This window comes from Sphaeramia orbicularis, chromosome 17 (assembly GCF_902148855.1).
Source record: "Sphaeramia orbicularis chromosome 17, fSphaOr1.1, whole genome shotgun sequence".
Classification (NCBI taxonomy): domain Eukaryota; kingdom Metazoa; phylum Chordata; class Actinopteri; order Kurtiformes; family Apogonidae; genus Sphaeramia; species Sphaeramia orbicularis.
In genome coordinates this window covers 52,385,495-52,410,356 of record NC_043973.1, presented here as the reverse complement: position 1 = coordinate 52,410,356, position 24,862 = coordinate 52,385,495, and the positions used below count along the sequence as shown (strand labels likewise).

At 37.1% G+C, this 24,862-nt stretch overlaps 1 protein-coding gene across 3 annotated transcripts in view; it reads left to right on the top strand.

The window, feature by feature from the left end:
- Positions 1-24,862, top strand: part of LOC115436789 (disco-interacting protein 2 homolog C) — a 300,991-nt gene that overhangs the window by 228,835 nt on the left and 47,294 nt on the right. For 2 of the 3 annotated variants that reach the window (XM_030159721.1, XM_030159719.1), the window contains 12 exons: positions 317-426; positions 2,999-3,101; positions 3,273-3,337; positions 4,264-4,357; positions 5,577-5,696; positions 7,316-7,430; positions 12,080-12,219; positions 13,521-13,657; positions 15,449-15,657; positions 17,133-17,247; positions 19,774-19,975; positions 21,476-21,585. In XM_030159721.1, coding sequence (XP_030015581.1) covers positions 317-426; positions 2,999-3,101; positions 3,273-3,337; positions 4,264-4,357; positions 5,577-5,696; positions 7,316-7,430; positions 12,080-12,219; positions 13,521-13,657; positions 15,449-15,657; positions 17,133-17,247; positions 19,774-19,975; positions 21,476-21,585 — 1,520 coding nt within the window. The remainder of the gene's footprint in view (positions 1-316; positions 427-2,998; positions 3,102-3,272; positions 3,338-4,263; positions 4,358-5,576; positions 5,697-7,315; positions 7,431-12,079; positions 12,220-13,520; positions 13,658-15,448; positions 15,658-17,132; positions 17,248-19,773; positions 19,976-21,475; positions 21,586-24,862) is intronic. The other variant, XM_030159720.1, reaches the window with a different exon arrangement.

Genomic DNA, 24,862 nt, shown 5'->3' with positions numbered 1-24,862 from the left:
AATTACTCAGTCAGTGACCCTTAAAGAAATGAAAATCAAATTACATTTTAGTTGTGGAAGAAAGATTAAAATCCTTCCATTTGAAAATAAGACGGAGCCGGATTTTTTTTAACAAACCAGTCCCTCTGTAAAAGTTAAAACATCAAACTGTATTTTCTTTTGAAAAACACAAATGTGAGTGAAAGTGGTGCAAAAGATGATATTTTGTGTATATTTAATTTCTCGTTGCCTGGGCCGATGTTATCATTTACAGCACGGTCATGAATGTATCTTAAACTTCAATAAATCAGTTTGTTTTGTGTCTCTGTGTGTCCAGGCTGGCCCAAAGTCCTGTGGTTCGTCACAGAGTCCAAACACCTATCCAAACCTCCACGAGACTGGTTCCCACATATCAAGGACGCCAACCAGGACACGGCCTACATTGAGGTAACACCAACACCCAGCGTGCCCTCCTTGGTCTGTACTTGTGAATTATTACCGTCTGGTGAATGGAAATCAATGGTACTACATGAGTTTTTGGATTAGACCCGCTCCGCAGCCCAGTGGATGTTTGATGGCGAGGAGCGTCATGGGTTTGATTTATCGAATGTCCCTTTAAGCACCTGGGCAGTAATTGCACCGGAGGTGAAGTGCAGTGTCTCCGTGATTGCACCGGGGACTGAGAAAGGCTGCAGGAAAATGATAAAATGAAAGGAGGATGATTGAACAAACATCGACCTTTTGTTTTTAGCACGTCCCCGACTTTTGAAACACATGAAATTACGCCGGCTCTTATTCTTCTCTCAAGCAAAGAACTACATTTGTGTTATTTTTCAGTAATGTTACAGTTGTTTTTGAAAGATAACAGCTCAACATAATCAATAACTTTAGTAGCAGCGGCTGATAACGGGTTTCATTTTTATGCCACAAGTCGTTTATCAGAGAAGAGGCAGACGTTTCAGACAGAGGACGTCTTAGTTTGGGAAGATCATCGATCAATGAAGTGAGACCACTAGACTGTATTATTATTGTGGTGAATCGCAAAAGAATTCGTTTTTATCTGAAACTTGTGTAAAAATCTAACTAGAACAAGTGATTCCAGGCACAACAAACCTCACCCCTCACATGTATTGTAGCTTATTTTGACATCGATCCATCTGATGTCATCATGTCTATGCGTGTGCTGATGTCAGCATAGACATAAACAGTATAGACACATTTCAGCCATTAGAAGTAAATGGGGATTTTTTTTTTTTTTTAATTTTTTTTAATTCAAGTTTTTATTTGATTTTGTAATGAAGAATTTACATGTTTTACATTCACATAGGGCGACACGGTGGTGCAGTGGATAGCACTTGTGTCTCACAGCAAGAAGGTCCTGGGTTTGATTCCAAGTTTGCATGTTCTCCCCGTGTCTGCGTGGGTTCTCTCTGGGTACTCCGGCTTCCTCCCACCATCCACAGACATACACTGATAGGTTAATCTAAATTGTCCATAGGTGTGATTGTTTGTCTCTATATGTCAGTCCTGTGATGAACTGGAGACATGTCCAGGGTGAACCCCGCCTTTGCACATAAGTAGCTGGGATAGGCTGCAGCGACCCCCATGACCCTAGTGAGGATAAAGTGGGTTCAGAAAATGAATGAATGAATACATTCACATATGTATATAATATTTTACAGTGTTTTTTTCTATTTTTCTTTTCTTTCCAGAAAAATACAAAACAGTCTATCTGTACATTTATTTTCCTGTGTATATCTCCAGTGCCTTCACTTCTTGTTTTTTTTTTTTTAAACTATAGGAAATCTTTTAACTCTTTAAGTGCCAGACAGCTAAGGGGCTAATAAGCCTTAAAAGTGCCACAGAATTTGGCCGTTTTTCAGTATTTCGCATCGTTTTTATAATATTTGAAGAATCCTGCAGGAAACCGCTCGGTAACATCCGACCGATTGCTGATTAGATCCAAAACGCACCGGACGCAGCCGATTCATTATTGATCGTAATTTGCATAATTTATAATAATAACAATAATAATAATAATCTTTATTTATATAGCACTTTTCATACATTAAAAACTGTAGCACAAAGTGCTTTACATATTAGTTTAAAAATCAGTACCGCCCCCCACCCACACCCACCCACTCACCCGCGCACACACACACACACACACAGACACACACACACACACATATACATGCAAACCCACAAGCTCACACATACTTAAGAAGACTGACTGAGCACGGGTAGACCAGAACAAAAATGTACAAGTAAAAGTAAAACATCAATTTAGGAGGCGCTGTCTCAGGGAGCCATCCGCACCAGGAGGCAGCTGCCGACCCCGGCGACCAGGCACCAGCAACACAGCCCCGCATCCCAACTAGTGGGAGACGGCCAACTGGGACCCCCACCCACCAGAAAGGAGCAGACCCCAGTGAGAGAAGGCGCCACAGCCCCCGGAGTCCACAGCCGCCCCCCGGCATGGAGGGCTCCCTCTGATGAAACACCGGAGAATAAGAAACATTAAAAAGATATAAAAATATTATTCGGTCGCGTGACCTCAAATTCCCGTCTGATTGGTCTCAAAAGGGGGACACAGAAAGAACGTCATCGAAATGTGAGAAAGAAATGGGGGTGGATGGTTTGTTTGTACACAAATATGGCGTGTTCTCCAAAGCCGATCTGATCGGCCCGTGGCACTTTACAGGTTGTTTTCGTAAAGCCGATTTAATCGGCCCATGGCACTGAAAGTGTTAAATCACAAGTAACAAGTAAAGAAAAAATCACCCTTTAATCATACAAGAATTGCTAATTTGATAGTCTTTGTGGTAATTATTGGCAATGACTGATATCAACATTTTTATCACAGCAATATGTCAAAAAATCAATGAGGAAGTGAAATCCTGTCAGCTGTAGGTCCCAATGATGTCCCAATATTTTTGTTTATATAGTGGAGATGCTGAGGTTATTTTTTACTTTTTCATTAAATCTTTGTCATGTGATTAATGTCGTTTGTGTCCAGTATAAGACGTGTAAGGACGGCAGTGTCCTAGGCGTGACGGTGATGAGGATAGCCATGCTCACACACTGCCAGGCCCTCACTCAGTCCTGCTCATACACAGAAGGTAACACACACACACTCACGCTCACACACACTCACTCAGCCTGTTTGTGCCATTAAACAGTGAAAACCCCAGGATACAGGAACATGTCTGAATATTTAAGACTGAATGTGTTCTGCAGATGAACTGTGCAGCTGTATTTACATGAATGTGATGTTTCTGTCTGTCCTTCAGCTGAGACCATAGTGAATGTATTAGACTTCAAGAAGGATGTGGGACTGTGGCACGCCGTCCTCACAGTAAGAAAACACACTTGAAACTTTACTGAGCTGATAGATCATCCAACACAGGGCTGTCAAACTAATTTTCTTTCAGGTTCCACATTCAGCCCAAATTGATCTAAACTGGGTCAGACAGTAAAATAATAACATAATGGTATATAAATAATGATAACGCAAAATTTTTCTCGTTTTAGTGCAAAAAAACATTGAATTATGGAAATATTTACATTTACAAACTATCAGAACAAAAAAATTTAATTGAAATTTCAAGTTGATAGAACCAGTATTTTGGGAGATGTTAGTAATTTTGGAATACAGTGGCCTCCCAATGGCCATTCATGCTGCTATGCCTAGAATGATAGCATCATCACTGAAGTGGGTTACCTAGCAACAAATAAACAATAGGGCCATGTTGCCATGTTGTTAAATTTAATGTGCAGAAAAAAAACATGTCAGCTGAGAGGTTATTGAACTGAAAATGCCAGTGGAATTTACCAAGAAAGTAAAGAAAAGAAAGGAAGGAACTGTATCTGTCTAGTTTATACGTGTGCGTTATGGATCAGATCTACAAAGGCACAAAACATTAGTAACAGGCAGAATATTGTTAAAATTGCATGTAATTTTCTTTAGACATTTCAGGTTGTCCATATTTGTTTTGGTTTACCTAGCCCTTTATTAAACAGATTAAAGATATGAAATGGCAAGTAGTGAGGTTTCCATTTTAAAGTTCCTGATCATTTCATAGTCAAACACAGTCACCACTTTGATTGAAACACAGGCAGTAGGTTTCAAACGTTTCTGGTAAAATTTTAACATAAACCTGGCTCTCCTATCTCTGTTTCCCAAAAGGGTCATTTTATTTTTCTTAGTAGAAAATTGTTTTGTTTTTATTTTTATTTTACCCTTACAGCCATAAGTTTTCATGAAGTGTCTTTGTGTTACAGAGTGTGATGAACATGATGCATGTCATCAGTATTCCCTATGCCCTGATGAAGGTCAACCCTTTGTCCTGGATCCAGAAAGTCTGCCAGTATAAAGGTAAGTCAACCAACCAGCACGGACTGTTCTTACACTGTAGAGATGTAACAATCTGAAAATTTCATATTATGGTTATTGTGACCAAAATTATCGCGGTTATTATTATCATGATATTGTTGAAATGTGCTCAAAATGTTCAAAAAGTACTTATACACACACACTGAAATAATTTAACCAAGTTGTATTTTGAAATAAACAAATAAAATAACAGACACAATGTACTTCCTGTTGACAGAAACATTAAAATATTAACATGTAAACATAAAAAATACAAATGTGCATTAAAGATGGCACCTTATGGCCATAAGAGATATCTGCATTAGGGGTGGGAATTGATAGGATTTGATCAATATCATTGCCATTGTCAATTCTGCTCACCAATCCAATTCCTTGTCAATTCTCCTATTGATACCTGAGTGTTTTTTTGAGTGGGGAAAAAAAGTAGTTGGACAGGTCATAGTGGAGCTTGTTTAGTTGTATGTTTTTAGTTGTGTGGGACGGAGGTGCGATCGGACCGGACGGATCCGGTCCGTTGAGTGTGTGTGCTCGTACCCAGTCTGTGTGTGAGCCGCTATCCCCGGATCTCCAGTGCACTGTCCATGCAGTTGCCTTCAGCCATGTTTTCTGAGGTCAAACATTGCAAACTGTGCATGCGTGCCTGGAGTGCCGCTGCTTGAGCAGTACTATCATCATGGGCTTTCAAAGTGTGGTAATTGAACACAGTTTTCATGATAATTAGAATTTAGAAAGTAATACTAACCGTCGGAAATTTTACCGTGGTTTATTATTATATCATCATCATTACATCCCTAATACACTGCTGCATGTACTTCACCCTGGAGTTTCTGTTCAGTCACTGTACTTTAATAAGGTGAACCTTAAGAGTAAGTGCAATCATTTAAAAGAAAAAACTGAGTCAACTGAAATAAAAATGTGAAGCATAAAAATCTACTGGGTCTCGGTGTCAAAGTAGAAGATGAGTAAGAATAATTATCATTAAATGTCTGTACAGTGTATCTATCTGAGGAAAAAACCTCTAAAATAACAAAACTCAATCAACTTTTCTGTTAAAGTTTAACAACAAAAAGTTGTTCTATCTGTTGCATTGACATGAATGTTTTGCTGAAGAGTGACTGTCTTTGAGTTTTGTTTGACATAAATGAATCCTGAAGTCCTTGCGGTCTTTACCTCTAACCCTGGTGTGTGTGTTCATGTGCAGCTAAGGTGGCCTGTGTGAAGTCGCGGGACATGCACTGGGCTCTGGTGGCCCACCGGGACCAGCGAGACGTCAACTTGAGCTCCCTGCGCATGCTGGTGGTCGCCGATGGAGCCAATCCCTGTAAGTTCTGTGGTTGAAACTCTGACGTCCATCCTCAGTAACAACGGCAGGTGCTCTTCTGTACAATCAGGATAATCGTCTCCATTGAGCCTTATTCAAACATGCATGAAACGGAACAGTCGCTGCCATCATCACTAGCTTTACTCTTGTTGATGTCGTACCGTTGTTCCCTTCCTCTATGGTTTCATGGCCTCTGTGTGCACAGCCTTTAGCCATATTTACACCGGACCAGTATAACCAGTGGATTTCAGATGATTTAGGAATAATCCTCACACATATAGAATAGAATAGAATAGAATAGAATAGAATAGAATAGAATAGAATAGAATAGAATAGAATAGCCTTTATTGTTATTATGTGTGCAATGAAATTATGAGTACTACTCCAGTCAGTGCAAAAATATTACAAATAAAAAACCAATACCTAAGAAAATAAGAATGAGCAAATATAAAATTACAAAAACTATAAAGTAAAATAAGAAAATATATGAAAATTTACTAAAGTAAAATAAGAATAGAGCTTAAGTAAAGATAGATATGAATAGAATAGACACAATATTAAAAAAAAAACATGTATATCTATGAAAAGTCTATAAATACAGTGCATTATATGTTTGAATATATATTGCATTGTTATTGCAAGAATAGAGGATAATTGCAGGAACTTACTGCACATAATTCACATTAAGTTAATATAAGCCTTTATTGATCCCACCATGGGGGAATTTCTTAGTTGATTGCAGCAAATAGAAAAAAAAAAGTGCAGGGAGGACAGAAAGCAGAAAATATACACTTGTGAAACAATGAATATAAAGAGAAAAAAAAGAATTTGCTTTTTAAAAAATATTTAACTATAAATATTATATACATATTTCGAATATATTTGTATATGCATGTGGTGTGATGTGGTGGTGGGGTTACAGAGAACTGTTATAAAGTCTGAATTTTACAGGGTTATTGCACATGTGTTTCATGCAGTGCTTTTAGACAGGATTAAGCAAAGTCTGTTTTTTGTTTTTTTTTGTACTCATATCTACTGGCATTATTCCCTGGTTCTGATGTTAAAGACAGTTTCAACACTTACTGAACATCCATCTCATGACCTGTAGAGCTGTCGCTTTTCTGAGGGATTAAAGTTTGCTCTTTTAGTGAATATCATGTTATATCACAATATAAGCCTCTTGAATTTTCACCCAAAACACTTTTAACGGTGACTTTTATCATTGCCACATTGCCTCCATATCCCTCGACTAAACACTGGACAAAGGACACATGTCTCTGAAGTGTTTGTCAACTGTCGCTAGCCCGTGTACAAAAAACAAACACACCTGGACATTATTTCCAGTGCATTTTTTCTTTGAATGAAATGAATGCGTAACAAAATGAAGGCATAGTGCAGAGTTTGTGTGATGGAGAGGTGTGCTCAGTGTAGATGGTAGTGGCGGAAATCAGAGGAACTCACAGTGAAGATGATGCAATCTTGATTAATGAGGCAAGATATAAACCAAACCATCAATAAACCACCTACAGATCTGTGGAATCATGAGTGGATTCCAACTCTGTGTTTTGTTGTTTTTTTACTCTCTCGGTCATTATTCCTCTGCTTGTGTTTTCTGCCAGGGTCAATCTCGTCCTGTGATGCTTTCCTCAACGTCTTCCAGACCAAAGGCTTGAAGCCAGAGGTCATCTGTCCCTGTGCCAGCTCCCCCGAGGCCCTGACCGTCGCCATACGGAGGTAAACACTCCGATGTCACAGAAACAGGCCACATTCAGCCCAGTATGATCTGAAGTGGGCCGGACCCGTCAAATAATAATACAACTAGAAAAGCAGTCGGAGAGCGCAGACGTCCGCCAAGGCAGATCAGTGCCCCTCCCCCCCCGATCACCACCAAAATTTAATCATTTGTTCCTTGTGCCAGTATCAACATTTCCTGAAATTGTCATCCAAATCTGTCCGTAACTTTTTGAGTTATCGTGCACACAGACAGACAGACAGACAAACCAACGCCGGCAAAAACATAACCTCCTTGGCGGAGGTGACAACATGGAAATAATGGCAACTCCAAACTTTTAGAGTGAAAAAAAGTAAAATTACCTTATGAAAATGTTTACATAAGTGTCCTTTAAAAAATGGGACATGAACAACCTGAAATTTCAATTGCAATTTTAACAATCGTATGTCTCGGTTTATTATTTATACATGTACATTACAATTTACAGATCACAGTGGATCTACAAATACACAAAATATTTAGTAAGAGGCAGAATATTATTGTTAATATTGCATTTATTTCTCTTAAAGCATTTCTGAAGATTAACGATATTATGCCTCAGTTTATCACTTACATACATACATTACAACGTATACATTGCACTGGATCTACGAAGGCACAAAACATTTAATAACAGGCACAATATTCATAAAATTGCATTCACTTTTCTTAAGGCATTTCAGGTTGTTCATATTTGTTTAGGTTATTCACATTTTTTATGAAAGAATAGTTTGTAAATGTAAATATTTTCATGCTGTCGTTTAAAATTTATTTGTTTTACTGAATCTGTTTTTACTGTGCTCTTTCTCTTTTATTGTTGTTGTGTTGTAAAGCGCTTTAATTGAAAGTGCTATATAAACAAAATCCATTATTATTATTATTATTATTATTATTATTATTTTCTACACTAAAACAAAGGAAAAAAATGGAGTTGTCATTAATTATAGGTTATTATGATAGTATTTTACTGATCTGAGCCACACATAACCATATTGGTCTGTATGTGGAACCTGAACTGAAATGATTGTTTATATCTTCAGTGTAATTTTTGCAGTGTACAAATTCATCCCACAGGCTGGATGCCGTATGTTTGACACCCTTTCGTTACAGAAACCCACTGTTAGGCCTCTTTGTATTTGCATGTGAAGACAAACAGCGTGAATCATACGTAGGAATGTACCACAATGAGACTTTAATATCTCCATTCTGTGATTATTCTAAACTTTTACATTTTAGATTGAAGAAACATTAATAAAAACCATACTTTATGTTCCCTCAGCTGTTATTTCACACTGCATTTACTGTGCATCAGGTTAAGATGACAGATTTATTTGTGTTTTTTAGCGGGTCTACTCCTCTTCTCTACATCCTGGTCTTATTAAGACCAATTAAAACTCCTGACTTTACAGTTTTGTGGCTTTTGAAACACTAAACCTCCAACTGTCCCCCCCCTTTCATCATCCAAACTGTAGGCCTTCATGTAAAATCCACATTACAGATGAACCAGGGCTGCTTTTATTCACAAGTCGGCTATAATTTTTGGTCCATGCTCTTCATTATGCCTCTCTATAAAAGCTGTGTGAGTGTTAAAGGAACACACAGACTAATAAATAGCACTTTTCCTCCGTGGGTGTGGAAGTAATGAACTCCGTCTACTTTCAAAAGAACAGCCTCAAAACTCATAAACATCACAAAACAGGACCCACACAAACAGTCTGAGCTCCAGCATTAACAGACTTTATAACGTTAAGCCTTTATCATAAAATCAGCTTCTAAAATATCACAAATGTCTTGATTTTCCACAGTTCTCCAAGACATTCAAATCTGTTCTCATTTGCCTTTTGATTTTCACTCATCTCATCTCTTTTTTTTTTTTTAAATGAAGTCCTATGGAGTCTAAGGAGTAGGATTTCACTTTTCTGTTGGTTGTATTTAACTGAATATGGTTCAAATCTGGAGCCTGGAACAAGATAAACGTCTGTGTTATGTAACAAACCAAACCATCACTAGCAGAATTATACATATCTATGAAAAATACACTAATGTAATGTTACACTCAGAAGTAAGGAAAATGTGTAATATTAGTGGGAAAAAAATGCAATATAATTGATTTAAAATGCCATATGTCTGCAATAAAGATTTTTTTTCCTCACATTAACACTTCAAGAAAATCTACTTTTATTGCCCATTAAGTGGGGTACACACATAAAGATTATCGGGTTGTTTTTCTCCAGATTTTCCCACTTGTCGGCCAAGGACGGCAAATGCCAGATTATTTTATGTCTAATAAGATTATGAATTTGTTCCGATAATTGGCTGAGGTCCAACAATTGTAAATATTAAACTTGTTCAATATTTGTGACCAAAACTCTTAGTGTGTGTGTGTGAGACTTCATGAATTGTGACGTGGAACAGAACGTAGCCAATCAAGAAGCGAGCTGCCTGAGGAACAAGGAAGCAGGCATAAATAAAAACAAGCATGGCCGACGGGAAACATAAAGTTCGGTGGAGCTCAGAAATTCGGGATTTTTCCATCAAAACTCGTCCCAAGTACACCATCATTCCCTCCTCTCTTATGTGTTCTTCCATGTTGCATGTTGTGTTTTCTGGTTGTTGCCATGTTTCTTCTTTGTTTTTGTTAAATCACGTTTGATCATGCAACATTTCTGGCTTGGAGGACTAGACTAATTGTTGTGTGTGGTTCGCTGCGTTGAGATTATTGGACCACACCACACACAGTATGACCAAAACTGTTCAATGCCTGATTTTTTTTATCTTCATGTGTGGGGTCTGGAACAGATAAAAAATGTCTTCAGATTTAGAAAATCCTTATGTGTGTACCCTGCTTTAGAGTGTAGCAGTCAGTTGTTTTATGCGCGACCAAATGACTTAAGAGAAACATATTATATAGAACATATTACTAATATTTATTAGTAAAAATGAAAACTAGTGGAGGTATTTTATAGAAGACTGTTCAGTCGGGTTAATAAGTGTCAGCTACGACTGTTTAGTTCAGGGGTGTCAAACTAATTTTCTTTCAGGTTCCACATTTAGACCAATATCGTCTCCAGTAGGTTGGACCAGTAAAATAAGAGCATATTCGTTTATAAATAATGATAACGCCAAACTTTTCCCCTTTGTTTTTGTGCAAAAAAAACCAAACAAACATTAAATTATGAAAATATTTACATTTTTAACCTATCCAAACTAAAAAGCTGTAAATAACTTGAAAAAAACTGAAATTTCTCAATAAAAATAAGTGCAATTTTAACAATATTATGCCTCAACTTATCATTTTTACATTACGGATCAGATCTACAAATGCAAAAAACCTTTAGTAACAGGCAACATTATTTTCTTAAAACATTTCAGGTTGTTCATGTTTGTTCAGGTTATTGACATTTTATTGTTAAAGGGTAGTTTATAGATCTAAATATTTTCATGATGTAATGTTATTTTTTGCGCTAAAACAGAGAGAAACATTTAGAGTTGCCAATATTTACAGGCATGATGTAACATTATTTTTTCACATTAAACCAAGAAGAAAATTTGGAGTCATTATTTATAGATTGTTATTATTTTACTTTAGATCATATTGGTCTGTATATGGAACCTGAAGTAACACCAAGTAGTAAAAGAAGTTAAGTAAGTAAAACCAGTTTGAGACCACTGACTGCTAATATCTTCAGTGTAATTTGAGCACTTTGGGCTGGATTGGAATCTTTGGCGGGTGGTTTTGTCCCACAGGCTGCATGTTTGACACCCCTGGGTTAGATAGACGGACGATGAACTCCATAAGACACGAACCAAAGATGAAATGTAGGCCCACAAGCCAAACTTTAAAAACTCAGAACTAAAAAAATATGTGAAGCAGAGCCTGAGGATTTCTTGTTCTTATGAATTTAAAAGAAGTTGAGTTTGACACATGATGAGTTGGTACAGAATCACCCACTGTGGAAAACTGTACCCACCTAAAAATCCAGAATTTCCCCCTAAAAGTCCTTATTTTTCTCCTGTTATAGTTTAAACTGTGAAAACCTATTCCAACTGAAAAAAGTGTATAAAGAAAGAACAGTGAGATTATATGAACAGTTATAAGTTTTTACATTTTGTTTCGTATTTGTTTTGCATCTTGTGACATATTTATTTACTTATTTTGGTCTGGCATAATGCTTTTGCATCATTTCGTCAGGTATATATTTACCAATGTTTTGTACTTCCTGGACATGTAGTTTTGCACTTGGTTTTGTATTCATTTTGTATATCTTTGGATGTATTTAGTTTGGTTTGTCTGACTTTATACAGTATGATTTTATAGCCAGTTGTGTATAACTAACCATTAAGGCTATTATTATTTAGGGGGGGGCAGGAAGTATAAGATTTTCTTCATCCTGCTCCTTTTCGAGCATGGATGTGTACATGTTTCTTCACTTGATGATTATTGAATGTTTGCTAATGAAATGCACAACCATGAATGAAGTAAATGAAATGAATGAAAATGAATGAATGAATGACAATGAATATAAATGTAAATGAATCCCTGAACTGACTGTGTTCTCCCGCTTCCTGCCATCTGATTGGCTGTCTTGTCCCTCTGGCCCCGCCCATCCAGGCCGTTGGAGGAGGGCAGCACCCCCCCTGGTCGCGGCGTGTTGTCCATGCAGGGTCTGAGCCACGGCGTGATCCGGGTCGACTCGGAGGAGAAGCTGTCGGTCCTGACGCTGCAGGACGTCGGCTCCGTCATGCCCGGAGGTGAGAATCAACACAGAACTAACACCAAAGTGTCCACGAGTCACAGATTCAGAAAAATGACCACGTTCTGCCTGTTTGTGTCCTTCAGTCCTTACCTGTCCCCCCAGAAAAATGCAGGCAGAAAGCCTTAATTCTGTGGGCAAAAATCCTTATGATTTTATACTGTGAAATTGCAGGAATCTGCAAAAAATGCACAAAGTTGCGAAAATATGTAGGAACTGGAAAAACATGCGTAGATTTTCTCTTTTGTTCTGACGTACAGTTGCATGGGGTGTAAAATAGTATGCCCCCGCTTTCATCTAGGACATGGGGTACTGGTTTGCTCTGTCTTTCGCAGATATTTTTGTCGGGAAATGAGCTGCATTTTTCATCATCTTGCAGGATTTTTTCTGAGGCTCGCGGTTAGTTTAACTTCCGTGGACATTTGCATCCCTTTATTTTTGACATCTCAGTGTTTCTATTGATCAGCTGATTGATTCTGTTTAATGTAATTAATCTTATTTTGATGAAGTTCAGGAGATACTTTTCTGTCTCGCTGGTTTTATAACAACAAAAATAAACCCTGTGATAAATGTGATTAAATCAGTTCAGAAATAAGATGTGACTTAAACATTTCAGGGACTATTTTTATGCACAAACTGTAAATGTGGAAAAAAAAACAGCTGTAAATGCATCTGTAAACAGATGACAGATGTCCAGTTAAAGGGGTCATATTTATCTAAACCCACCTTTATTAGTCTTATTTGTGTATTTGGACCCTAATAGTTCATACAGTTTGAATTTGAACCCTCCAGTTGCTGCAAAACTATCTTTATATTCATTCCAGTAAAAATTGAATGGATTTCTGTAACCCGTTTCAATTCCTTCTTAATTTGTTACGTCTATAACGTCACAACATTTGCACATATAAGGTCAAGACTTCTGACGAACATTTCTCCAGTTCGACATAATTGTTTGTTAGCAGCAGCGGTTGTAGTCCATACTGAAAATATGTCCAAACTTGGAGCCGATTACCGAAAATGTTCAGTTATTGGTTGAACGTGACAGAGCAGCACAGCTAACAACCCGGACAGGGGTCATGTGCATTTAAAGGTCCAGCTCAAAACAACTTTTTTCATGTAACTACTCAAAAATAGAGTCGAACATGGGCCTGTGGAGTTGAATTAATGAAGAATTCAGACCCAAGCAGAGCATTTACAGTTTATGGAGACCACAGGGAAATGTTGGAAACTGAAGAATTCCATTTCAAAAAGCAAAATATCACTCCTTTAACATAAACTGCCTTATCTTTCTTTTTATAGCCATGATGTGTGTGGTGAAGCCTGAAGGAGTTCCTCAACTCTGTAAGACCGATGAGATCGGTGAGCTGTGTGTTTGTACCGTTGCCACGGGAACCTCCTACTATGGTCTGGCTGGTATGACCAAGAACACTTTCGAGGTGAGTGGGAAGGAATATTAACGTTTATTTCTACACTGAACTTCTCCATTTAAACATGTCTCTTATTGCTGTTTCTCAACTAACATTAATGCATTAATGTTTGTTTCTTGTATTAAGTGAAAGAATGATGCATTTTTTATGATGTTTTGCCTTTTCCAGTCGATTCCTCCTTTTTTGTTTTTATGTAGAAATTGGCTGGATGGAAACTCACGTATTGAGACCTTTGAAAAATATTGGGTTTTTCTTAGACATATTGAACTTGATTTTATTTTTTAAATTGAGGCAAAGCTTTTTTGTTGAAAACTGAGGTCTGACACAAATTATTGTTCCAAGCAAAGTACTAATAAGGCCCTCATTTACTGTATTTATTTGGAGATTAAATGTTCTTCATCTGAACTAAACTGTACATAAGTGTCATCTGTCTCAGTTGAAGTTCAATGCAGGAATAAGAGCGAATGTTTCCATTGTCCAGGGTCAGGATTTTCATTCTCCTTCCTTCATCAATATCTCTGAAAGTTCTCTTTGTTACATGACAGAACAACCCCTGAGCTGCACCCTGAAAAGAATACGTTTTGATAAAGACTCACATCTTTTATGATCCATTTTCTTTAGTAGGGATTTTTTTTGTTTGTTTTTTTGTAATTATCTTTTTATTATTTTTTTCAGGCAGCCTTATCCTATCAGCATTTTACATCATTTACATAACTTCCATATATGTAAAGAAAAACAAAGAAAAAACAAAAACATACTCATACAGGGAAGCAATGACAGAAATAGCAAAAATATGCAGAGTAACCTAAAATAGAGTTAATGGGAAATAACAAGTATATTTCCCATTCCATTCTTTTCTTCCAGAAACCCTTTCCCCCTGTATAAGATTGACACCGAACATTTCTTTTGTAGGGATTTATTGGTTTTAATACTACAACATGTGCATGTTCCACCAAAACAACATTCCTCATGACACTGTTTTGCTAATGTACAGTCACAGAATTCTACACTTGACACTATCCAGCAATTATCGCAACAAACCTAAGAACTTTTACCCGTATTCTAGAGTGATAGTGGTGTTAGCTCAATCTATCAACACATTTGGGTAGCTCTGTACAGACTGATCTATGTGAGGCTAACATAAGAGGACAAATTTACTCAGCATCTTGAATAATGTTCACTATATGGACAAAAGTATGTGGACACGTTCAATTCAGGTGTTTCTTTTCTAACGGGTCTGGGATATGAAACAATAATGACTAATGTCATAACATAGTTTTATATTGGGATAAATATCATTGCATTGGTTAGTTTGGTTTAAATTGTTATCTTTGCTTCCAAAATGCCTCACAGATGGTTTTAATTTAATTTCTCTCAATGCTGATTTTTTTTAAATCCTTGACTATGATTTAAAATGTTGTAGCTCTAAATAAAAAATATTTCTTGTGCTCTGACTGTAAATAATTTTCTACTGCAACTAATCATCTACTTTCTTCACATCTCACTGAGGAAGAAAAATCTCCCATTAAACTTTAAGGAAATATTGATGTTTTTATCTCAAATCCTCATGAACAGGACATCTTACAGCTGTAGACATGTGTCCCACTATTTTTGTCCATATTGTTTAAAAACATCAGTCCTTCATATATTAAGACATTTGTTATTATTGTTTTGTATCCCATACCCCTGTTCAAAAGAAACACCTGAATTCAACGTGTCCACATACTTTTGTCCATATAGTGTAATATGTAATGTATCTGTAACATCAAATGGATTGAAATGAACCTGAACTCATCGCAGGTCTTCCCTACGTCCAACAATGGAGCTCCCATTAGTGAGTTTCCCTTCACCAGGACCGGTCTGCTGGGCTTCATCGGACCTGCAGGCCTCATCTTTGTGGCAGGGAAGATGGACGGTCTGATGGTGGTCGGCAGCCGTCGGCACAACGCTGATGATATAGTCGCTACGGCGCTTGCAGTAGAACCCATGAAGTTTGTCTACAGAGGCAGGTTAGTGAACAGTGCTGTGTCTGGAGTCGTTAGTACAACCTGTTACTGTTTTAACAGTTGTGTCGCATGTTTGCTAGTCCTGTTAGACTCTGTTTACGCTGTTGAATAATTTATCCAGAGGTGAAGGATGCACACAGATGTTGTGCTTCAGTAAAAAGACCAAATAAATATGAAATGGTACTTTATTGGTTGGTGCTTTAAAACAAAGAATTATGCAGATCAGAATCAGAATAGTCTTTACTGTCATTGTCTGTTCAAAGAAATTACTGAAGTTAGTGCAACAATATAAATTTAAAAAAAAACAAAAAAAACAATACATCACAAAATAAGAATAGAGCAAATATGAAATTACAAAAAACTAAAAAGTAAAATAAGAAAATAGAATATAAAATTTAACAAAAGTTAAATAAGAATATAACTAGAAGTAGAATAAAATAAGCATAAAATATGAATAGACAATATTAACAGTATGTGTATCTATGAAAGTCGATTAAAAAATGCTACTTTTATGTTTGAATAAATATTGCCTTATTTTTACAAGAACAATGAATTTTGCACAAATATAATTGCAGGAGTTATTGGACAGAATTCACATTATACAGCGTTAGGGTGGTGATAGCCCTTAGGAAGAAACTGTCTCTGAATCTATTTGTCCTCGTTGTGATGTACCTGTAACATCTGCAGATGTTATGCTTAAGTGAAAGTACCAATAATACACTGTTACAAGTAAAAGTCCTGCTTTCAGGGCCTAATTAAATATAAATATTACCATTTGAATAGGGGTTTGAGGGTTATGGCCAGAGAATTTATTGAATTAATTTGATTAATCAAGGTTGTACTTTTATTTAAATTGGATAAAACGCTTAAAATGTTTCTTGTTTATCCAGTGATATTAGGCATGTACTTTAGGTAAAGAGAGCAGTTTTAATCAGGTTTTGTATTTATTTCATGTAACCTGAAATAGTCGATTAAAAATATAAAATGAAAACAAATTTTCTAAGACCAAAAAAAACACACTGATGTCCTTAAGAGAAAGGTTTAAATCCAATACAATAGGATATATGTGTAATATAATGTATTTGAAATTGTGTTGTTGTATTTAGGGCTTTTTAGATGATAATTATATAATTAGTGCGGTAATGGAAATAGTGATGTAAAGTGCAGGTACTTCAAATTTATGCTTAAATACAGTGCTTTATGCATTATTGCATCTTGGATTTTATGCCAAATAATTCTAGTTTTTGTCACAACCTGATGCTTATTATTATTATTGTACAGTGTTTGTGTTAATAACATAAACTACACTGTGAGCTACAGTTAAATGTGTAAATAGCATCAGAGCTGCCCAAGTTATGTCTGTTATCTTCAGTGATTAGTTTAACATGAGCATTTCCTGCAGCTGTAGTTGAAGATTGTGTGTGTGTGTGTGTGTGTGTGTGCGTGCGTGCGTGCGTGCGTGCGTGCGTGTGTTGTAGGATAGCAGTGTTCTCCATCACGGTGCTTCATGATGAGAGGATCGTGGTTGTGGCTGAGCAGCGGCCAGACGCCACTGAGGAGGACAGCTTCCAGTGGATGAGCCGAGTCCTGCAGGTGCATTTGTTTATTTATTTTTTTATTTTACCTTTTTTTTGAAAACTTGTTGAGATTAAAGATCTCTTTTGCAAGAGTATCCTGGACAAGACAGCAGCAGCAGAAGTTACAGAAAGTACAGATTACAGCCAATCATGCACATTAAGAACATACATAAAAGTGAGCTGTAAAACCAAACATAAAACACTAAACTAAGCAGAACCTGTTTGAATCCGTTAGACACTTGGTCTGACTCCAACCCTGAAGCTCAAACTAGTCAGACTCAGCATGAAATATCTGTCAGGTATAAGTTTATAGCTTAGAAGGAACGATTGTAGACATTCAAAGCAACACACAACCAGGCGTAGATGTAGGCGAGCAGAGGGCCATGATGCTGCCATCTTTCATGTGCACGGTCAAAAACACATGAACAAAACAATATACAATAAGACAATTTATTTTTTAATTTAACCAGGAAAAAAAAAAGCTTGTTGAGATCAAAAATCTCTTTTGCAAGAGTGTCCAGGCCAAGACAGGAGTTACATAAAATAGAAATCACAGCCATACATCCACACTAAACACATACATAAAACAGAATAAAAGTCAGTTCTGAAAACATACATAAAACACTAAACTAACATACACATAAAACGACATCAATGAATCAAAAGGTACTAAAAGTAAACGACAATGTTCCTTAAAAACATCTTAAAGCAGATCCTGAATTCAATCCATTACTAAAACATTTCCATCTAGATTTATCCTTTTCCCATTTATTTAAAATGAATGTATTTAAATAGACCTGTTCCTTCAGTTTTATCTCCTTCTGTAATTTGTTCTATTCAGTGGAACCAGAACATTTAAAAGCTTTCTTCCCCAGTTCTGTTCTGACTTTTGGAACATGTAGATATAACAGATCCTGGGACTGGAGACTGTCAATAGACTGTCCACAGTTCTGTTGGACTACCTTTCTCATTAGTCTATTCCCTCAGAGCCAGTCAGTGTCCTGGTTCTGTCCTGTGTAGACTGGTAACCTGTCCCCCTGCTGACACAGAACTGTGGACAGAATCATCACACATGCCATGGGCCGATCTAGGTCCAGGAAGAGGAGAGGGGACCAGTTACTGGAGCTTTTGTGGATTCTGAAAGTTTCACATCCATACACGTATCATTTCAAGAAATATCTGCGTGGAGGTGGAAACAGGCAAACTGGGTTAAACCGGTGTAATACATATGCCACACCTATATGTGGCGCTGTACACAAACACAGACAGAGCCACAGGATACACTCAAACCACAGAAGAATGCACTGAGCATGTGCATGAGGTCCTCCTTCAACACGCGGTTTACAAACATAAACACAACAAAAAGAAGATGATGATGCCAGGTTTTGTTGTAGTCGTGCTAATAAAGTTAGCAGCGCTTGCAGCACAAACACAACTCTGCTGTTGTTATCGTTTCCATAAAGTGGTGTTGTGCCTATCCATACGGCAACACCAGGGCAGCATTGGGAGATTTTTTCGCTCTGGGACCCGTTCTCCAAAAATACAGTTTCAGGGCTTCCTCTCATCTTTTGCACTTTATTTCTCGTCTATGTTAAACCTTTTAGTTGATATCTCTGATTCCAGTCAGGTCGAAGACGCATTAACGTCACAGCAGCTACTGTTAGTTTTGGTCGTTTCATGGGTTTGTCTGACACTAAGAAGGATTGAGAACAGAGTCAGCCTGTCCTTCGCATCAGACTGTATGTACATACGACACCGTAACGTACTTTCATCCTAAGCATGAACACACACAGATAAAACGTGCAGCTCCAGATCTCCATAAGCCCACATGGAGACTGTGGTGAAACTATAAAAGCCGTCTGCATTTTTACAGCTTCAGTAAAACCAGATCTCTTTATTCCTTTACCATCGCACACATCACGGCTGTTTTTCCACTGAACTCATTTGGTTACGGACACAGTCAGCGTTTCTGATCGAAGCCCAGACGATGGGATGTGACATGATGTGACATGAACAGAGAAATGCTGTGGATTCATCCTGTGGGTGTTTTGAAATAATAAGTCAAACCTATTTTCTGAAACTTCAGAAGTTAATGTAAAATAATCAGGTTTAACACTTTATCAAACATGCGGTCCATGAGCCAAAACTGGACCACCAAGGGTTCCAATCCAGCCTGTGGGACGAATTTGCAAGATATTACCAGTTAATGGTGTTTAACTGGTTTTAATTCAGGTTCCACATACAGACCAGTATGATCTAAAGTAAAATAACAGCATCATAACCTTTAAATAATGACTTCTAATTTTCTTCTTGGTTTAATATGAAAAGAATTATATTACATTATGCCTATAAATAATGACATCAAGGATAATATTATAATAAATGGTGATAAAACACTTAATAATAGTTAAATATAGAGAAAAAAATCATTTGGGAGCTGCCACAGAAGTAGCATTGGGTCTTTATGGGTTAAATATTGTCACATTCTTTTCCTGTAAACGTCTTTTCATCAGCGTGTCCTTCTGCTGTCGTGTTGTTTCAGGCGATAGACGGTATCCACCAGGTGGGGGTCTACTGCCTGGCTCTGGTCACCTCCAACACCCTGCCCAAGACCCCCCTGGGTGGCATCCACCTATCAGAGACCAAGCAGCTGTTCCTGGAGGGGGCGCTGCACCCCTGCAACGTACTAATGTGTCCTCACACCTGTGTCACCAACCTGCCCAAACCACGGCAGAAACAACCAGGTAGAGTCACATGACCTACATATAAATGATGTATGGGATTTAAAGGAACAACCTGAATGAGATAACACTGAGGTAGAAAAGTCGCATGACCTAGAGGAGAGACAGGTCACCTATGATCTGTTATTTATGGAAATGTAAGTTCCTAAGCTGTTTCAGAGTAACATGAAAATAAGTTTGTATTTATTTATTTTCAGGATTTTTCTCCATTTTTTTGTTAATTTTGTTTATTATTTGCTCAGTTGTTTTTGTACATTATTTTGTTCTTTTTGCTTTTTGTTGTTTATATGGTTAATTTTTTTCATTTATTTAATCAATTACTTGGTTGACTTTTGTTCACTTTCCTGATAATTCAGTTTATTTTTTTGATTATTTGCTTAATTATTTCATGTGTTTTGTTTATTTAGTTTGTTTTTTTTTGTTTTTTTTACTTTGTATATTTAACTTTATATTTTATTTATTACTTTGTTGATTTATTTGTTGATTTTGTTGATTACTTTGCTCATTTTGTTCATTTAGTGCTTATTCTTTTCATTTTGTTAATTTTCTTCATTTTGTTGTTTATTTGGTTCACTTTTAGTTCATTTTTTAGATTATTTGCTTAATTCTTTTTTTTTTTTTTTTTTTTTTTTTAAGTTATTTTGTTGTTTTTTGTAAAGTTCTGTCACCCAGCACGTTTGAAATCACTGGGCTCTTGTCATAAACTGTCGCTTTAGGTCTTTATTTAGTAAAAACACATGGCTCTGGTTCCACCCACTGAGATTTAACTCAGTAAGCTTAACCAGTCAGTTCTAAAATTAAAAGTCTTAATTACAGGTCTGTGGTCTATGGAGACCAGGACCAACAGAACAAACGTGGGACAAAGAGTTTGGAGACGTAGACTTACATTAAGATAGAACGTCTGTAAAATAATCAAATACTCACTACAAACTCTGTGAGTTTACTGATACTGACTTGTGTTTCTGTTCATTTCACCGCTGTGTCCTGATGTACTTCTGCTGATGTATGATCGATGTCATCCTCCCCTTCCTCGTTTTCCTACTCATCCTCCCCTTCCTCGTCTTCCGCCTCATCCTCCTCATCTTCCTTTTCCTCCACTTTCTCCTCATCCTCCTCATTCTTTTCTTCCTCTTCCACTTCATCCTCCTCTTTCTTGTCATCCTTCTCTTCCTCGTCGTCCTCCTCCTCATCCTCTTTCTCCTCATCCTCCTCATTCTTGTCATCCTCCTCTGCCTCATCGTCCTCCTCTTCCTCCTTGTTCTCCTCTTCCTCCTCATCATCTTCTTCCTCCTCATCCTCCTCTTCCTCCTCACCCTCCTCTTCCTCATCCTCTTCTTCCTCCTCATCATCCTCCTCTTCCTTCTCTTCCTCCTTTTCCTCCTCACCCTCCTCTTCTTCTACTTCATCCTCCTCTTCCTCTTCTGTGTCATCCTCCTCTCCCTCCTCCTTGTCCTCCTCACCCTCCTCTTCTTCCTCATCATCCTCCTCTTCCTCCCTCCTCAGAGATCGGGCCTGCGTCCGTGATGGTGGGGAACCTGGTGTCGGGGAAGCGGATCGCCCAGGCCAGCGGCAGAGACCTGGGCCAGATCGAGGACAATGACCAGGCAAGGAAGGTGTGTGTGAGAGAGGGGCTGTTGGTTTTCAGCATCATCTTCATCATCATCATCATCATTTATTACCACCGTTAACAGAAAACACACAGAGGAAACTGCTGATAGTGATCACAAGATTATTACAACTGAATCTTTAGTTTGTCGCTGCCTATAGATCCAACTCTCAGATTTATTAGTGATAATGAGATTTATTTACATGAAACTGCTTAAGATAAATGTGTCAGAACTTCTTCAGAAAGATTAGAAATCAAACAACCAACAACACTTTTTTTATTATTATTTTGATATGTATACTTCATTTTGTTCATTTTTGTTAATATAATTTATAATTTTATTCATATTTGTTCATTTTAGTGACTATTTTGTTCATTACTTTGTTCATTTTATGATTCTTTTATTAATTTCTAAGAATTTTTTTGATGTTTAATCGGTTATTTTATTTGTTTGTTAGGGTTTTTTTTCCAATCTTCATTCTTACTGAGGGTCTTCTGGTTCACAATTTAGTGCTGAATATTTGTCTTCGACACTACAACAATATTAACACAAGTTAAAGTGCATATATAAAATGTTTAACTTTTGAAATACAACAAATAAGTAGTAATCTGATCACAGTAGAAATTAAAAGTTAAAAATAATGCAGTGATGGTAAAATTTATGTTGATTGCTGAAAATCTCAGCTGTTGTCTTTATTGTACTCGTGTAATTCCATAAATGCATCAAACATTGCACACAGGTTTGTTTTTCCTCTTTTAGGTTAAAAATGTCTCTTTAGATTCTAAAGTTTCCTTTAATACTATAAGCAGTTTCTCCTCTGTGTTTTACACATTTGCCCAACTTCACTTATTATTCATTACGCTTTTTTTTTGTTTTGCTTTTAACTGTATTTATTCACGGTCATTTTCCATCCCACATGCTTTATTATATTCATATAGTTTGAAGGCAGAGGCTGATTTTACTGGTGAGAATAAGATCTTAACCTGAATCATTTGTCGCTAAATTCATATATGAGCTCGAAAGAAGAAACTGTGACAGGATGCAGTGTTTTCCAGAACATTATAACATCCAAGTTAAATGAAAACCCGAGATTTCTCTGTTACTCTGAAAAGGAAATAGATTTATTTATTTTCATTTTTTATTAAGTGTGTGTTTTGTGAAACTGTGCTCGAACAATGGCAAACTGATTGTAAATGAGCAGAGAAAAGTATTTCACAGAGAGTGTTGCATCATGGGTTGTTTGAAGGGCTGCACAATATTGGAAAAACACCAACATTGCAATTTTTTTTTAACCCTGCGATATGAAAAAATACTCAGGAGGATATAATAACTGTGTGGTGCCAACGTAAAGTCAAACAAGTTAGTTGTGTTTCCTCTTGTTGTGGCAGCAGGTGTAACACATTGTCGACACAGAGCATGTGTTTCAGTTTCATCCGTCTTGTAGCCGAAATAATTCCAAATAACTGATGTTGCTTTTCTTTTTGGCACCAAGGCTTTGTTTTCAGTGATTTGCTCTTGTTAGTTGCTCACTTTTCAATGTTGTTACCAGTGACTCACTCCATGTGTAGGGGCGTGGTCTGCTTTGGCAAACTGATTAAGAACGATTGTGATTGGTGGATCACTGCACCCAGTGAGTGTCAGGTACCCAGGGTGAAATTAGATGAGAACACGTTGAGTTCATTAGCCTCATACATTGCAGGACCTGTGATGTGACTGTTGACATGTACATTGCGGTGACGATGCTCAAATGAGATATTGTGCAGCTCTAGTTGTTTATAGCATTATTGTTTAGGACGGTGTATCTGTATGTCTGTTTAAAGGCATCAAAAACTTTTTTGCGATCTTTGGCAGTTTTTGCAACATTTCGGTGTTTCCAATTACCAGTTTTCTATTTCGCAAATTTACGTTTTGCACATTTCTGAGGGCAAAGGAAACCCAGCTACTGTGACTTTATGTTGTGAACTGGACTTTTGTCCACTTTAACCAGCAGAAGTTTATGCAACATGTTGTGTTAATGCTGGAGGCTGAAGACGAGTTCATGTCATCTCCATAGCAATGCATTTCCTGCAGAAATGAAGAGAGAAAATCTGTCAGGTGGAAAAAAAATGACAGCTGTCACCAGTTATAAATTTAGGAAGACGGTGTGAGAAATGAACTGTCAGAGGAAGGGATTCTAGGAGGATGTGACTGGGTCTGATCAGTCAGGATGTCACTGAAGGATAGTGAACACATTTAGATGAAGTATTAGAATGATACAAGCCCAAAATGATGAAAACATTTTAAGTGTATTGAAATAATGGAGCATTTTCAGTCATTTCTAAGCAAATTGGCTGTTGTTTTGCAGATCACAGGTTCATAAAATGAACCGTTTGTTGCTTTGCGTTGTCACATCTGAGAGAAAAATGAAAATCGTCTTTGAATTGTGGATGATTTTATTAAGAAGCTGAGTTGTTGCTGAGCAAAGCTGTTGCTGGAGTTTTACAATAAATGATTATTAATCTATTTTCAGAATGTTTTACTGATTAATTAATACTGAAGTACAAACCAATGTCATTGTTCAGATTTACTTAAAAATAACTGTTGTGGGAGAAGACATGAACTAAAAATTACTGATGCACTTTCTGACAAAGTTCATCCATCCCAGAGTTATTGAGATTCTGACCTTTATGTACAGTTATACTTGTAAATCAGGACCGGTCTGGATTTTAATGGCAGAGCATGTGGCACAGACTGTTCAAGGCCAGTAATCACATTAAATATACATTTTCCAAAGACTGTAAAAACTACTGTCATGCACTAAATCATCCCCAACTGCAGAAATGGAAGAAACATACTTGTGTTCATGACTTAATGGCCTCTTATCCTTTTAACCAAATAGAGCCAGAAATAAAAACAAAGAAACAGCTACAAAATGTCTTCTTTGACTCAGTTTAGTAGCTTTTTTCCTGGAAGATGAATTTGAACGGGTACTAAAGCCTCAACTTCTCAAATTCAGGATGCAACATGGCCTATTTTGTTTCACTTTTTTCCGCTATGACTCAACCTGGAAAGGTAGTTAATGGAGCAGAAAGGAAACGTTGATGCTAACAGGTGATGGCAACAATTTAGAGAAGAAGAGAGAAGTGTATTTAGATGCTTTGGCAGTGCTGTTCATGTCATATGTATGCCAACAGAAGTGAGTAAGACAGGAAGGAGAAAGTCAGTGACGAAGCAAAGCCTGGAAATAAGAAACAGAGGTAATGAAAGCAACAACAGACATGAAGCCCAAGTAAAACTGCAGAGA